Here is a 16,838-nt window from a genome sequence, read left to right as displayed (position 1 = left end):
TTTGCCCTGGTTCTCAATTAAGCATTGAATCGGTTTGTCAATCAAAAATAGGAATGGGCAATATGGCCTAAAATCTACATCACAATAATGTATATCACGATACATTATTTGTTATGGTAAAGATAAAAGATTAATTCAACGGGTTACAAAGGCTCCAAATTAGGCTGCTGACATATTGCGTAATTTCCGGTGGTATTGTTTTGTCAAAACTATTATTAATCTACTAGCTAATTTACTGTTAAAATCTGGTTAGTTTCTATTGTAACATGGTTCTATCAACACACATGTTAATATGTAATAAGCATTCATTCTTCTGTTTGAAAACTTTACATTAGTTGAGCGATACTAAAAATATGGGTATTAATCCAGCACCAAGTTAGTTTAGGGCCAGTATTGGCCATACCAATGCTGAAACTTCAAATTTTTAAAGATCATTTAATGTCAAATTTTGATCACAATTATAGTCAGACAATAACACGGCATCGCAATAAAATATTCAAATTATTTCCGACTATTGGTTGTATATTTAAATCCTTTGGTTTTTGACCTGAAAGCCCACTTTATGTCCAGGGACTAATTTTCGGAGTTTGTAAACAACAAACACAAAATAAATTTTAAAAAATGCTAAATTATCAATCTAACAAACACTGCAGTATCGAACATATACTGATAGTATGCTTGGCATCGCTACTGTCGATATTTGTATCGATCTGCCCACCTCCGTTTACATTCAAGAGCTTTAACTTATCAGTTGGCATATCCTCCCAACGTGGGTCGTGTAGCATGTTTAGCTTGTCCTCCAGTGATGATACTTGTCAGAAACTTCGTTTATTTGCTGCCATGGAGGCGAAGATTGCTGAATTAGAAGTGGCTTTGCACTGTGGAGGGACGTTAGCCGCTAACGAGAATGCTACAGTGTGTGGAGGACGCGTCTGTTCGCTTGTCGCTGTCAAACTTGCGGGACACAGCTACAACGTGTCATCAACATGCATTATCTCGATATAACGATAGTATTAAAAGCACGGTCGTCAGACAAATTTATATAATTTATTATTGTTTATATTGCGCAACACTCATCAAAATGATTTAAATATTCATTCTGTGCTGCATTCAACACTGTACTTTGAGCCATAAAACATTATCTTAGTGTTCTCCAAGTGTACCGTATTTTTCGGAGTATAAGTCGCACCGGCCGAAAATGCATAATAAAGAAGGAAAAAAACATAAGTCGCACTGGAGTATAAGCCGCATTTTTGGGGGAAATGTATTTGATAAAAGCCAACACCAAGAATAGACATTTGAAAGGCAATTTAAAATAAATAAAGAATAGTGAACAACAGGCTGAATAAGTGTACGTTATATGAGGCATAAATAACCAACTGAGAACGTGCCTGGTATGTTAACGTAACATATTATGGTAAGAGTCATTCAAATAACTATAACATATAGAACATGCTATACGTTTACCAAACAATCCGTCACTCCTAATCGCTAAATCCCATGAAATCTTATACGTCTAGTCTCTTACGTGAATGAGCTAAATAATATTATTTGATATTTTACAGTAATGTGTTAATTATTTCACACATAAGTCGCTCCTGAGTATAACTCACACACCCCGGCCAAACTATGAAAAAAAACTGTGACTTATAGTCCGAAAAATACGGTACATTGAAATGATTATAGTATTCATAAGTATATCAGTTTGTGTTGCATGCTACCTGTGTATGCTACTTGTATATGCAGGAAACCTTCCATGCAAGAAAGTCTTAGAACATTCTCCTTTGTGGTATGCTGCTCAAAGCTCACTGTCAATATCAGTATCTCATTGTAAACTTTACTCTAATCTTAACAATATACAGTCTCATATTTCTTCAAATAGAGGCCTTGTTTTGAATAGACGTCATGCCTCAATTAATTTGAATAAAATAAACTGATAGCAACCCCTCGTGACCTCAAGAGGGACAAACGGTAGAAAAACCACAGACCAATGTCAGGTTTTTAACAAGCAGTCATCTGGTTGTTTTTTCCATTATAAAAAGGTGTGTAGGCGGAACTGAGAGAGCCATGTAACGAGGTGACATACTGTAGTGTAGCCTAATGGAATAATAAACAAATGACAACAATGGAGAACATCTAGCCCTGTATGTTCTTTCCACCAGCTTCAAAACTCACTTGCCACTTTACAGAGCAGTTATTTTGGTACCGTCACCGGTTTTCCGATTGCATGGACACGCCATTTGATTTTTGCCCATCGTAGCTGTAGAAAGTCTACTAAGCGTTAAATGTGTCCCTGGTAACCACAGCGTGATCAAGCAGTAGGGCAGTTAGGACTGTACTGAGGATGAGGATGATGGCTGGGCCTGATGACTCAGGGACTGACAGAACTGAGCGGCGCACTTACGCCCACACCTGCAAATACCTGGATTAAGGAACTGCACTACACTATAAAAAAGGTTCACTTGTTTGCATTGACGTTTTGCATGTTCACTCATAACCACTACATTTTGTTTATTTAGTCTTCAGTTTGCTCAGTTGTAGAAATAGGATAGACTTTATCAATCACACATTGGGGGAATTCTACTAGGTACCTGAGTGTGAGTTAATAAAAAAGGTACCTGTACATCTCTGCAGTGCTATGGAAAACGATGTTTTCCTGCTTGCATTTGTAAAGAAATCCCAGATAGTGTGAGAGTAGGATGTCTTGCAAGCTTGAGTCAGTGTCACTTCCTGACAAAGCTACATAACCACACAATTGCTGTAGAAGTCAGAGCATTGGTTACAGCTGCAAAATCTAGAGCATTGCAAATATTCTCTACTATTCTATTCAGCCAGATAAAATAAGACCAAAATATTAGAAACACAAGTGAACATTATATTTCTAGGGTGTAGATTAACAGTGGGAACTACCGCCACAGTAAAACACGTTATCAAAGCAATATTTTCTTTGTAGACTCAAAATGATATCAGTCCGAGTAGAGAGAGCAGGTGTACCTGATAAAGTATCCTGATAAAGTGTGTAAATTAATATATAGTAAATGGGAAGGGAGATTAAATAAAATATATACTATGTTCTCCACATATTTTTATTTTCTCCAGTTCTCTCTCTCTGGATATTAAATGTATCCCCCTGACCTCCACAGTGCGTAAATTTAAAATGCTCGGTCGCTCTATTTTTATCAAAGTGATGTTCTTGTTTACATGCACAAATTATTTCCTTCCCCAAACGCTGTATGGCTCCGAAATGCTAGGGGTGGGATTTTGGTCATTTCAGCTCGTTAAGCTGTGGGTAGAGGAAGAGAATGCCAGATGCCAATAGCTGTTTTAACGGGAGTTTAGTTTAGTTATTCTAGTTATGGTGCTCCTCAGAGGCATAGTAGAATATACAATTGTGATGGCTTGCATTGACCGCGATTATTTGAAAACAAACTTTACCACTACGCTATTAATGATTTTTAATTTATGAATGTATTTTTTTCAGGGCGTTCTATCGACGGCAACTGAACTTTTCAGTTTGTCTTAGTTTCGCCTTCCATCCAAGCAGGCTTAATTAAATCAGTTCATACTCAGACCCGACCCATCTAAGTCAGACTCAGACCCGACCCATCTTCTTTGTTAACTTCAAAAAAGAAGTCAAAGACTGTCAGCCATCCGAAAACTTAAAGGACTATACGTTGCACCTCATCTCCTGTTATTACTTAACCAAAACATTGTTCAACCCATCCTTATGTACTGTTCCACATGTTTTTTCACCATGCCTTCTGTAACCAATCGGACCAAACTCACACGCATTACAAACATAGCAGCTAAAATCATCGGCCTACCCACACCAAACATTTCAGATTCAAACCACAGGTCCATCACTCGACTGGCAAAAACGATAGTCTAGGATATCAGTCACCCACTACACCAATACATAATCCCACTACCATCAGGGCGCAGGTACAGAACCATCAAATTCCAGAGGGCCCGCCTCAGGAAAAGCCTAATCCCTGCAGCTATAGCCGCCCTTAACAGCAGGCCCGGTTGACCTGTCTGACAAGCCTATAAATGTGTTGGTCATGTATGATGTATTTTTGTTATTTTTGTTTTGTGATGTGTAATGTCTATTGTTTAAATGTACGGCAGTGAAAATGATTTTCCCCAAAGGGGACCAATAAATCTAAATCTGAGTCAGACTCAGATCCGACCCATCTGAGTCAGACTCAGATCTGATCAATTTTAGTGAAGTGTGAGATTAAGTGAATTATATATATATAGCGCTTTTTCTTAAGAGACTTAAAGTGCTTTAACTTGTGAAACCCAATCTACATCTTAAGGCTACATTTAATCCAGTGTGGGTAGCACTGGGAGAAAGTACTAGGGTGGCGGAAGCTGGAATCAAACATGGAACCCTCAAATTGCTGGTACAGCCGCTCTACTAGATGAGCCACGCCGCCCCAGTCAGACTCAGATCAGAGTCAGACTCAGAGCCGACCGATCGATCGAGTTATGCATGCAAAAATCCTAGGCTGTTGCCATTTCCAATACAAATAAGTGTATATTTCCAATTTATCTGTCAGTAGACTCGGTATGGAAGCGCTAAAAACTACAACAGGGTCGAGATGCAGTCGAAAGAGGCTTGGCCTGGAGGGAAAGCTTCAGGCACGTAAATAAGACAGACTACAAAACAGCGCGCTTTGAAGAGACAGCCAGAAAACAGGTTTTGGATGGTCTGTTACAATGCAACATTTTGATCAAAAATCCACCATCACACCATTAGTGTTTTAAAAGTTAAAAAAATATCTATAATATGACCCATTTAAAAGGCATTGAGAGTCAGGGATATTTCTTAACCCCGTTATTGTTATCCACTTATCACTGACGAACAAAATACACACGTATTATTTTCATTATATTTTAATTTTGAATAAAATAATTTAATTTTGAAAAAGGTGTTTGATACGTTTCTACCCACAGGGGATGTGCTGTCTTCATCTAGAAAGTTCTGCTATTTATTGAACGGGTAGTATGTATTGTGTCCATAAAAAATTTACTTATTCCAGATAGTGTAGCTTAAGTGTGATGTATCAAAGTGGACCCCTGTCCCTCGCATCGTTACTATCTTCTGTTTGGAGACCACTGACGTAAAACAGTCCCCCTCCTTTCGGCTTCTCTTCTTCAATGTTGGTGAGACCGGGGCTTATGATCGATCGATCAATCAATCAAGTAAGTGTACAGACGCAAGAGGGATCTGGTTTCTGATGACATAGTCTACACATGTCAGTCGGTTCCTCAGAACACAATCCAATTAACACATGTTTTAGAAAGCTGGTTTCAAATCAAATCACGTAATAATGTCAGATGTTCTTTATGTGGTGCATGTAAACGCAGATACGCTGGCAGAAAAAGATGATGTGATCTCGTCAAAGGCCTTGTTTACACGGGACGCCAAATCTGATTTTTCTGCACTCAAGTGGCACAGATTGGATATTTTTTGCCAGTCTAAATGCTCCAAAGTGCTTCGAATCTGATCCTTTCACATCAGATTTGGGCCACATCAGGAGATGGTCTGATTTGGTTTGGAATTTGATCTTTTCAAATATGACTGCAGTCAGAACGGCAACGCGACCTTTTAGTGACTTTTATGGTATCTTTAGTCGAGCTATGTCATTCGTGTACGCAAGAAAAGACTAAAAGACAATCTCTTTCCTTTTTGCAATTCTGTTCTTTTCGGTCTGTGTATGTCACGGACATCTGTTTTTTGTGTGGAACAGAAAAATTAACATAAAAATCAATGTTTCCTGTTTTTTGGTTTTATAATAATAATTTAAAAAAAACAGAAAACAGATTGTTTATAATTATCCGATTTCAAACTCGAAAATGGAAAAGTATTTTCTCTACTGACCGTTTAAATTGTTTGGACATATGGGTAGATTGCACATGCACAGGCCTATTTAAAATATTTTTATTCAGAAAGGCATTTGATTGCCAATTACAAATATGGTTTTCAATCTTGTCTTTGTAGCACTTTGAGATCTTGTTTGAGGAAAAGTGCATTAGAAAATAAATGTGTTATCATTATAAGATCATGCGCATTGTCTCTTCTGTATCCTTGTCAGTGAATGACCCGGAACAACAACAACAGAAGAAGAAGACAGAAGAATGGAGACGTCAAAACAAGTTTTTCGGGGTCAAGAGTTCCCTCTTCTATTTTTTTAAATGTCAATCAATCAATCAATGTTTACTTATTTTACTATAAATGTCCAGAGACAAAGAAAGTTACACATTTTATTTATTCTCTATCGAGCAGGAAAACGGGTCCGTGTACATTGCTCTTCTTCTTCTGTTGTTGTTCCGGGTCACTTATTCCATTTAACTTCCTGTTTGTGTTCACTTTATCAAACTGAGCATGCAAGTGACGTCCAGGCAACATTAAAAGACTACGTTTACACTGCAGGCCAAAGTGGCCCAAGATCTGATGTGTTCTAAATCAGATTATTTCCAGCAGACTGTTTACATTGCAAGTAAAATGTGATCTTTATCAGACTCCAGAATAAACGCGCACAGGCCCAACGTGGCCACGACGTCACTTGCATGTGCAGTTCGATAAAGTGCAGGCAAAGGAAGTTGATCTGTCAAAATGTGCTTGTAGATTAAGAGTGGACTTGTCATTAGCGCTACAAGTAATTGTTTCATTATATATTTAATTTGATATCTAAATCCGTTTTGAAACGCAAGGTATTTTTTGATGTGGCAAGAGCGCAAATCCATAAAACACCGCTGGTAGCTTTCTTTGACGAGACAACTCATTGACAGAATACCGGATTCCGTAAATGAGGAAGTTGCTACTACACGTGAAAACATGGACGCCACTGATCAGCATGTTAGTGGGTTTTTGCCAGAGGAAGGCGGCAGATGATGGAAAACTGCAGGCAGAGGCAGAAGAGAATTTCAAAAAGGAACCTACAGCTACACAAATGACGTAGCTGACCAAAGATGACGTTTAAGTCGCAATCAGGTCGCATTTCCGTTTAATCTGCAATCACATTTGAAATATCAGATTCCAATCAGATTCAGACTACCTCCTGATGTGGCCCGCATCTGTTGTGAAAAGATCACATTTGAAGTACTTTGGAGCGTTCAAACTGGTAAAAAAAAATATCCAATCTGTGTCACTTGAGAGGAAAACAATCAGATTTGGTATACTGCGTGAAGGGCCATCGTCTACACCAGGGGTGCTCATTACGTCGATCGCAAGCTACCGGTCGATCGTGGAGGGTGTGTCAGTCGATCGCCAGCCAGGCATCAAAAAAATAGACCTAAAAATTAGCGATCATAAATCTTCACCATGACATCACTTTGGTCACTTGATTGACATTCACGGCACCCGAGGGTCTTTTGAGATGACGCTGGGTGCTGCGAGCTCGTTAAGAAAAAATTACCGACAGTAAGGCGAAAAGCCCTTTTTATTTCAACAGACTCTCGCGCCGTACCTGCCGTCAAAACTCGAAAGACCGACTGCACAGTTCCTGTCTTCACAATAAACTTTATCCTGCCTGTGCTAACAAAATAAGAGTCTCAGAAAGCTGGCGTGCAATGTGCAATGTATTTCTTGTAGAGTGTATAAAAAGGAGCATGGAAGCTGGACAAATAAGATGCCAAAAACCAACCACTTTCATGTGGTATTGCACAGAAAGGAGGGCTTTTTTTCTCCTCCATTTGAAAATGCTGACGTTATCAGCACTACTGTCTGATTCCAATCAATGCAAGTCATCAGAATCAGGTAATACACCAACTTATATTCTTGTCTTCATGAAAGAAAGGAATCTATGTGTTAAATATGCTCTTGTTATCATTGAATACCTTTAACTTGTTAACAAAAACGTCTCTTTCATAAATAAATAAATATAAATTATATATGAATGAGCTAGATCCCCTCGACTTGATCAATTGAAAAGTAGCTCGCCTGCAGAAAAAGTGCGGTCTACCCCTGGTCTACTACACGTATCAGGTTGTGTTCTGAGGAGCGACCTAATTACAATGTTTTAGAACACTAGTTTTAAACCAAATCGTACCATAATTCAGATTTTCTTTATGTGGTGTATTTAAACCAGTGGTTTTTAACCTGGGTCCAATCGAACCCTGTGGGTTTGGTGAGTCGGCCTCAGAGGTTCGGCGGGGCCTCCGCCACGGAGTTAAAGACACATCCGACTTATCGTGTAAATAAAAACTTCTCCCTATCGGCGTATTATGGATACCCCCCAAACAATGTTCCCTCTAATTTTCCATCTGATTTGCAGGTTGTTTGATTGACACTTTTACTAGTAGATTGCAAAGGACAGAGTACAGTACTTATTCCGTACAATTGACCACTAAATGGTAACACCCGAATAAGTTTTTGTCGGGGTCCACGTTAATCAATTCATGGTAATGTGTGTAAGGTGTGTAATTTGTTGTGAGTTCATGCACTGTGTTGGTTTTGTTCTTCAAACAAGGCGATGTTCATGCACCAGTAAAAAAACATGACTTTTTCTTGAATTTGAAAAAAAAATAACATTTTATTTTTCACTAAAGAAGGGTTTAGTGAATGCGCATATGAAACTGGTAGGGTTCGGTACCTCCAACAAGGTTAAGAACCACTGATTTGAACGCAGATACTGGGGGTGGGCGGTATAGCCCACCCACTCCACCTGACAATTAAGGGACAGCGGAGTTCATACTCAAACAGGCTCCTTCAGCTTCCTTCCCGCACTGTGCGATTCAAGAACTCCTTCATTCCACACTCCATCCAGCTGTATAATAACTCGCCATACAGCAATAAATGACATCTGACATGTTAGCTACTTCTCTTTGTTTTTAATGTCTATTTTCTATTTCCTGCTGGATCTACTCTCTATTTTATGCTGCTGCTGTCACATATACTGTATATACTGTAATATTGTACATGGTCATTGGTATATGTTGTATATATGTTATAGACATAGTATAATATATCTGTATATATATTATTCTGTACACATATGTATATATTCATATATATGTTAGATTTTTTTTATCGCTATATTAGTCTATTTATACCTGCATTGTCCTTTCCATCCTTACACTTTCAATCATTGTAACTGAGCTACTGTGTTGAACAATTTCCCTTGTGGATCATTAAAGTTTGTCTAAGTCTAAGTCTATAGCTTAGTTCAGACCTGGGCAAATTAAGGCCCGGGGGCCACATGCGGCCCGTTAAGCTTTTCAATCTGGCCCGCCGGACATTCCCAAATAATTTTTTTAGGTCTTTAAGATTTAAAGTGTAGCTGCCATTATGATGTGCGGTGATGTTTTCTAATGACCGCAAGTCTTCAACTATACAAAGTATTTCAATGGTTGGAATCTGCGCTTATGGATGATATACCAGTTATTATGGTAATCTAATTAGTTACTATGGTAATCTAATTAGTTACTATGGTAATCTAATTAGTTACTATGGTCATCTAATTAGTTACTATGATCATCTACGTCACAGCAGCTCAGATGAGGCACCAAGCAGTGTGGGCGGGAAGCGTTTCCACAGACGCGGAAGGAGATTTTCCTCAACAAAGTTCTAAACCTTAGTGATGTATCAGATGTATCAGATTGTAGGTGGGTTTATTTTGTACCCTTCGCATTCATATTTCACTGTTTGTTGCATTTTTGTTACGTTTCACTTGATTGTAAAATATGTCGATCGAAAGGGAGTGCAACATTCATATTTTGTCAATATTCAGTGTTTTATCGTTCATAGAAAAATGTAAAATTCCATTGTTTTTTAAGGCGGTCTGTCATAACGTTTTTAGCATTCAATCAGACATTGTGAGGTTTTGTATTAGTGTTCATAAGAATAGATATACCGGCCCCCAGACACATTTTTTTCTCTAAATGTGGCCCCCGAGTCAAAATAATTGCCCAGGCCTGGCTTAGTTGGTAGAGCGGCCGTGCCAGCAACTTGAGGGTTGAAGGTTCGATCCCCGCTTCCGCCATCCTAGTCACTGCCGTTGTGTCCTTGGGCAAGACACTTTACCCACCTGCTCCCAGTGCCACCCACACTGGTTTAAATATAACTTAGATATTGGGTTTCACAATGTAAAGCGCTTTGAGTCACTTGAAAAAAAGCGCTATATAAATGTAATTCACTTCACTTGTTGAAGAAAACGGTGATATGATCTCCTCCTAAAGACTTCCAGTTGTTAAAGGCCTACTGAAACCCACGATTACCGACCACGCAGTCTGATAGTTTATATATCAATGATGAAATCTTAACATTGCAACACATGCCAATACGGCCGGGTTAACTTATAAAGTGCAATTTTAAATTTCCCACGAAACTTCCGGTTGAAAACGTCTTTGTATGATGACGTATGCGCGTGACGTCAATGGTTGAAAAGGAAGTATTCGGACACCATTGTATCCAATACAAAAAGCTCGGTTTTCATCGCAAAATTCCACAGTATTCTGGACATCTGTGTTGGTGAATCTTTTGCAATTTGTTTAATGAACAATGAAGACTGCAAAGGAAAAAGCTGTAGGTGGGATCGGTGTATTAGCGGCTGGCTGCAGCAACACAACCAGGAGGACTTTGAGTTGGATAGCAGACGCGCTACCGTGAGTATGCAGCTTTCTTCCAAACATTTGATCGCTTGCCCGTCCGTGCATATCACGTACGTAACTTTGGGGAAATATATGTGCTGTATGAACTTTACGGAAGTGATCGGTACTTTGGGCTGTGGGATTGAGTGTGTTGTGTGGGTGTTTGAGTTGTATTGGCGGGTTATATGGACGGGAGGGGGGAGGTGTTTGTTATGCGCGATTAATTTGTGGCATATTAAATATAAGCCTGGTTGTGTTGTGGCTAATAGAGTATATATATATGTCTTGTGTTTATTTACTGTTTTAGTCATTCCCAGCTGAATATCAGGTCCCACCCGCCTCTCACAGCATCTTCCCTATCTGAATCGCTTCCACTGCCCTCTAATCCTTCACTCTCACTTTCCTCATCCACGAATCTTTCATCCTCGCTCAAATTAATGGGGTAATCGTCGCTTTCTCGGTCTGAATCGCTCTCGCTGCTGCTGGCCATGATTGTAAACAATGTGTAGATGTGAGGCGCTCCACAACCTGTGACGTCACGCTACTTCCGGTACAGGCAAGGCTTTTTTTTTAATCAGCGACCAAAAGTTGCGAACTTTATCGTCGATGTTCTCTACTAAATCCTTTCAGCAAAAATGTGGCAATATCGCGAAATGATCAAGTATGACACACAAAATGGATCTGCTATCCCCGTTTAAATAAATAAAAATTCATTTCAGTAGGCCTTTAAGCAATCTCAAACAAGAGGAAGGATGTAAAAAACATAATTTTGTGGGTGTACGCTTCCCTAAGACGACTGCACTGCCGGGAAGTGGCTTTGTTGTCATATGGCAGATGCTGCAACCGTGTGTGATGGCTAAAAAGCGACATCAGTCCGTCTATTCCCGCTGTGCCCTCACATGCGCATGGCTGCCAATATCAAGACCGATTCTAAGGCACTGTTAGATTATCGGTCTGATATTTAATGTATCAGCCATCCTGGACGGAGACACGCCGTTGCTGATGGCGACGACTCAAGATGAAAGGGGGTTCGGATGTGTGAAAACATGCCGCGCAGTTTGCGAAATATCGCTAAAAATTCGCCAGTTGACCCTAAGCGAAAATGTCCTCGTTTTGTCTGAAATGTAGAAACGTGTGTTAAGAAGGTAAACACACCACGACGCGGAAGGAAGGAAGGGAGGGAGGGAGGAAGGTCCTAGTTAAATCCCCACTCACACAATACCAGCCCCGACACGACGGAGCTGTGCGTGCCTCACATGAATAAAAGCCCACGGACGTACACGCAGAATCGACGTAAACGCCAAACGTTTCACCCAGCGTCAACATTGTCACGCTGCGAGACGCACGGCGTGGGCCTCGGTGTGTTTGGTCGCCAGCGCGCCGAGGCCTCACTGCAGCCGCGGCCCCCAGTGAAGCGGCACACCTGAGCACACGAGTCGCATGCGCGGCTCACGTCGTCGTCACTCTCCCCCCTCCCCTCCACTCACTACTCATTTGTCTCGCTTCCTTACCGGGTCCGAGCGCTTCCATTGCCGAGGCCTCTCTCTCCGACTCTGTCCCGGCCTGGCGGCTCCGTACCGACGCTGATATTGGGGGCGGTATCGCGAAGCTTAAAGTGGCTAATTTAAAGAAAAAGGAATAAAAGACAGCGACGTGTGCTGCTGACTGGGCTGCTTGACCCGAACTACTGATACTGTCGCTTCTGGCGCTGGGGCATTTTGTAACTGCGCATGCGCCAGTCCGAAGCAGTCGGTGGCGTTGTGCGCATGCGTAAAAACAATTGAGCGCTAATAAAACTTTGATGACTAAACTCTTACAGCAAATCTATGAGTAATATGGTTTTACACAGTATGAGGAAAAAATGTAAAAGGAATTTTACCTTTGCAACCTCATTATACTATTGGCTAAGTTATATATTAATAAATGTAAGTTTCTCAATTGTTTTTTGTGCCTTTAAAAAATAATTAGAACTTTACTTTAAAACGCTTTCTACTTCTAACAACCAAAAAGCTGTGAAAACTATGATGCTGTGCTCCAAATTTGGATTATTTACGGAAACTTGTGTGAGCCTATGGCTTTACACTTTGTTACATATATATATATATATATATATATATATATATATATATATATATATATATATATATATATATATATATATATATATATATATATATATATATATATATATATATATATATATATATATATATATATATATATATTGCATTCTATTTTAGTTACTTTGAGTTTACAACCCCCTGGCGCTTTTTTGTACTGTTTTTGTACTGTTTCTGTACTTCTGATTATTATTATTTCTTTGCATGTTGCATATTATAAATAAAGGTTTATAAAAAAATTAAAAAATATATATATATATATATATATATAGAGAGAGAGAGAGAGAGAGAGAGAGATAGATAGATAGATAGATAGATAGATAGATAGATAGATAGATAGATAGATAGATAGATAGATAGATAGATAGATAGATAGATAGATAGATAGCAATAGAGATGTTGCAGGTGGCCCCCATTCAGATACATATAAAAGAAGAGCAAATATACTTTATTTTATTTATATTGATTGATTGAGACTTTTATTAGTAGGTTGCACAGTGAAGTACATATTCCGTACAATTGATCACTAAATGGTAACACCCGAATAAGTTTTTCCACTTGTTTAAGTCGGGGTCCACTTAAATTGATTCATGATACAGATATATACTATCATATATATACTATCATCATAATACAGTCATCACACAAGATAATCACATTGAATTATTTACATTATTTACAATCAGGGGTTTGGAGGGGGGGTAGGATATGGACAGCAAGTAGTGGACATAGAGAGAGAGAGAGATAGAGAGAGAGAGAGAGAGAGAGAGAGAGAGAGAGAGAGAGAGAGAGAGAGAGAGAGAGAGAGAGAGAGAGAGAGAGAGAGAGAGAGAGAATATTTCAGCAGCTTAATTGGCTGTTTGCTTGACCATGTTGCCTATGCTTTGTTGCCTATGTTTTAATGTAGAAAAATGTCTCTCTTGTATTATTATAATCATATTGTACAATGCATTTTCTTTCTTTTTTCTCTTTTTATTCTAATTACTTAAATTATTTTTATCATCTTATTATGGACCAGTGTTGCAAATTAGCACGTGTGCTAAAACACTTGAACAATGTATCTGGTTTGTTCAATGTCCAAATATTAAATACATACATATATAAAAAAATATTCAAGAGTTGGTAACAAAAAATATCTTAAGGGTGTAATTTATTTATAAAAAACTATTGATGAAAAGATGAGTAGGTTTATTATTTTTAAGGTAATGTGAATGCAATTATATATATATATATATATATATATATATATATATATATATATATATATATATATATATATATATATATATATATATATATATATATATATATATATATATATATATATATATATATATATATATATATATATATATATATATATATATATATATATATATATATATATATATATATATATATATATATATATATATATATATATATATATATATATATATATATATACAGTATATGTGTGTGTGTATGTATTGATAATTAAGAATCAGATTATCTGAGTGATCGACAGTACAATATAAGCTTTTGCTGCTTCCTGCTCCCTTTCAGACACATACCATTGCCTTTGTTAATTTTTAATTTTTATTTTAATAATACTATTGTTGTTGTTTTTTTAGTAATATAAGCAATATTTTTAGCAATATAAACAATATAGCAATGTATTTGTTAGCAATGCAGTACTGTATAAGCAATATAAGCTATATTAGCAGTATAAGCTTTTGCTTCTTCCTGCTCCTTTTCTTTTTATAATATCATTACTGGTTATTTTTTGCAGATAAATATATTCTATTGGAGATGCTTGATCGTTTAAATTGTGTAGCTGTTTTTTTTTTTTTTTTTCGAAATAAATGGGTGGAATAAATTAAACAAAAATAACAATAAATGGATGAATAAATATTAATCAGAAATATTGAAATTCACAGATCTGGTTGATTGTTTTAACTGCTAAAATCATGCACAAATAACCACCTGCTCCCCCCAAAACGTGTAAACCAGGGATGTCAAAGTCATTTTAGATCGGGGGCCACATGGAGAAAAATCTACTCCCAAGTGGGCCGGACTGGTAAAATCACGGCACGAAAAATAAAGACAAGTGAAGTGAAGTGAATTATATTTATATAGCGCTTTTCTCTAGTGACTCAAAGCGCTTTACATAGTGAAACCCAATATCTAAGTTACATTTAAACCAGAGTGGGTGGCACTGGGAGCAGGTGGGTAAAGTGTCTTGCCCAAGGACACAACAGCAGTGACTAGGATGGCGGAAGCGGGGATCGAACCTGCAACCCTCAAGTTGCTGGCACGGCCACTCTACCAACCGAGCTATACTGCCCAACTTCAGATTGTTTTCTTTGTTTAAAAATTGAACAAGCACATTTTGAAATTGTACAAATCTTGCTGGGGTTTTTTTTACACTTACACGTTGCGGTTAATAGTGTTCTATCTTTATTTGTCGTTATTTATATTTTCTGAATGAACTATGTGATAATGTTCCTCAGTCAACTCATTGGTGTTCATTTTCAATCTATCAAGATAAAAAAATTATATCAAAATCTAATTACAGAATGTTATTTATGTAGTTTGATCATTTTCCTCGACTGATGTACTAACATCATGTGGTTTATTTTGTACATATGTAGCATCGTCTACAGAGATACAAAGAATTGCTATTGGGACATCCAGTGGACACATTAGAACAGCTATTTCTTTCATTAATTTTTATACTTGGCAAACTCATCCCGCGGGCCTGATGCGGCCCTTGGGCCGTACATTTGACAACTCTGGTGTAAACAGAAGGAGTGAACAAGCTATCAGTAAAAGGGGTATGCCTATAAACGTTGCCTCTTCTTACTCCTTTTCGGACATGTTTAATTGTGCAAGCGTAAACATGTGGTGTTCCTCAATGCAGTGTTTTTCAACAATTGTGCCGTGGCACACTAGTGTGCGGTGAGATATTGTCTGGTGTGCCGTGGGAAATTATGCAACTTCACTTAATTGGTCCAAAAAATATTTTTTGAATTCAATCATTATAATCTGCCAATAATGTGCTGTTGCTTAGTGTCTGTGCTGTGTAGAACTCAGCAGGGTAACCATGTAATACTCCATATCAGTAGGTGGCAGCAGGTAGTTAATTGCTTTGTAAAAGTCGGAATGTGTCGGGTGAGACGAGGATGGTTTGTTGTGATCCCAATATGCAGTCCACAGCGGGAGGCAGCGTGCAGGTAAAAAAGGCATGTAATGCTTAAACCAAAAATGAACGAAAGGAAAAGGCAATGGCTATGCAAAACAAAAGTAAAACTGAACTGGCTACAAAGTAAACAGAAAGCTGGACGACAGCAAAAACTTACGGCGTCCACAAAGTACATCCGTACATGACATGACAATCAGCAATGTCCACACAAAGAAGGATAGCAACAACTTAAATAGTCTTGCTTGCTAACACAAAGCAGGTGCGGGGAATAGCGCTCAAAGGAAGACATGAAACTGCTACAGGAAAACACCAATAAAACAGGAAAGGCCACCAAAATAACAGCGCGAGACAAGAACTAAAGCACCACACACGGGAAAACACCAACAAACTCAAAATAAGGCACGACGACCTGGTGGAGTTTCATTTGTTAACGTTTTCTGCTGGTGGTGTGCCTCCGTATTTTTTAATTAAAAAAAATGTGCTTTGGCTCAAAAAAGGTTGAAAAACACTGCCTTAATGTAACTCGAGGACCTCATAAAATGCAGAAAAATAACATTATATTGCTATAAATTGTATCACCATTGTATCTAAAAAAATATATATATATTTTTTTATTTTATTTTATTTTTTATTTTAATTTTTTTATTTTATAAACTTTTATTTCTGAATTGCAACATTTACAAACAATTGAGAAATAATAATAATCAAAATAAGTACAAAAACAGTACAAAACAGCAGCAGGGGGTTGTAAACTCAATAAAGTAACTAAAATAGAATGCAAAAAATATATATATATATATAACAAAGTGCAAAGCCATAGGCTCACACAAGTTCAGTAAATAATTTTAATTTGGAACACAGCATCATAGTTTTCACAGCTTTTTGGTTGTTAGAAGTAGAGAGTGTTTTAACGTAGAGTTTTAATTATTTTTTAAAGG

General features: G+C 37.8%; 1 protein-coding gene across 6 annotated transcripts in view; it reads right to left on the bottom strand.

Moving 5' to 3' along the window:
* ago4 (argonaute RISC component 4) overlaps positions 1 to 12,299 on the bottom strand; it is a 50,285-nt gene extending 37,986 nt beyond the window's left edge. For all 6 annotated transcript variants that reach the window (XM_062029617.1, XM_062029618.1, XM_062029619.1 and 3 more), the window contains exon 1: positions 12,108 to 12,299. In XM_062029617.1, the coding sequence (XP_061885601.1) occupies positions 12,108 to 12,126 (19 nt within the window). In that variant the 5' untranslated portion in view covers positions 12,127 to 12,299. The remainder of the gene's footprint in view (positions 1 to 12,107) is intronic.
* Between the last annotated feature and the right edge of the window lie 4,539 nt (positions 12,300 to 16,838).

This window comes from Entelurus aequoreus, linkage group LG20 (genome assembly GCF_033978785.1).
Source record: "Entelurus aequoreus isolate RoL-2023_Sb linkage group LG20, RoL_Eaeq_v1.1, whole genome shotgun sequence".
NCBI classification, from domain to species: domain Eukaryota; kingdom Metazoa; phylum Chordata; class Actinopteri; order Syngnathiformes; family Syngnathidae; genus Entelurus; species Entelurus aequoreus.
Note: the sequence above shows the minus strand (reverse complement) of the source record. Positions and strands in the feature narration are given on the sequence as shown.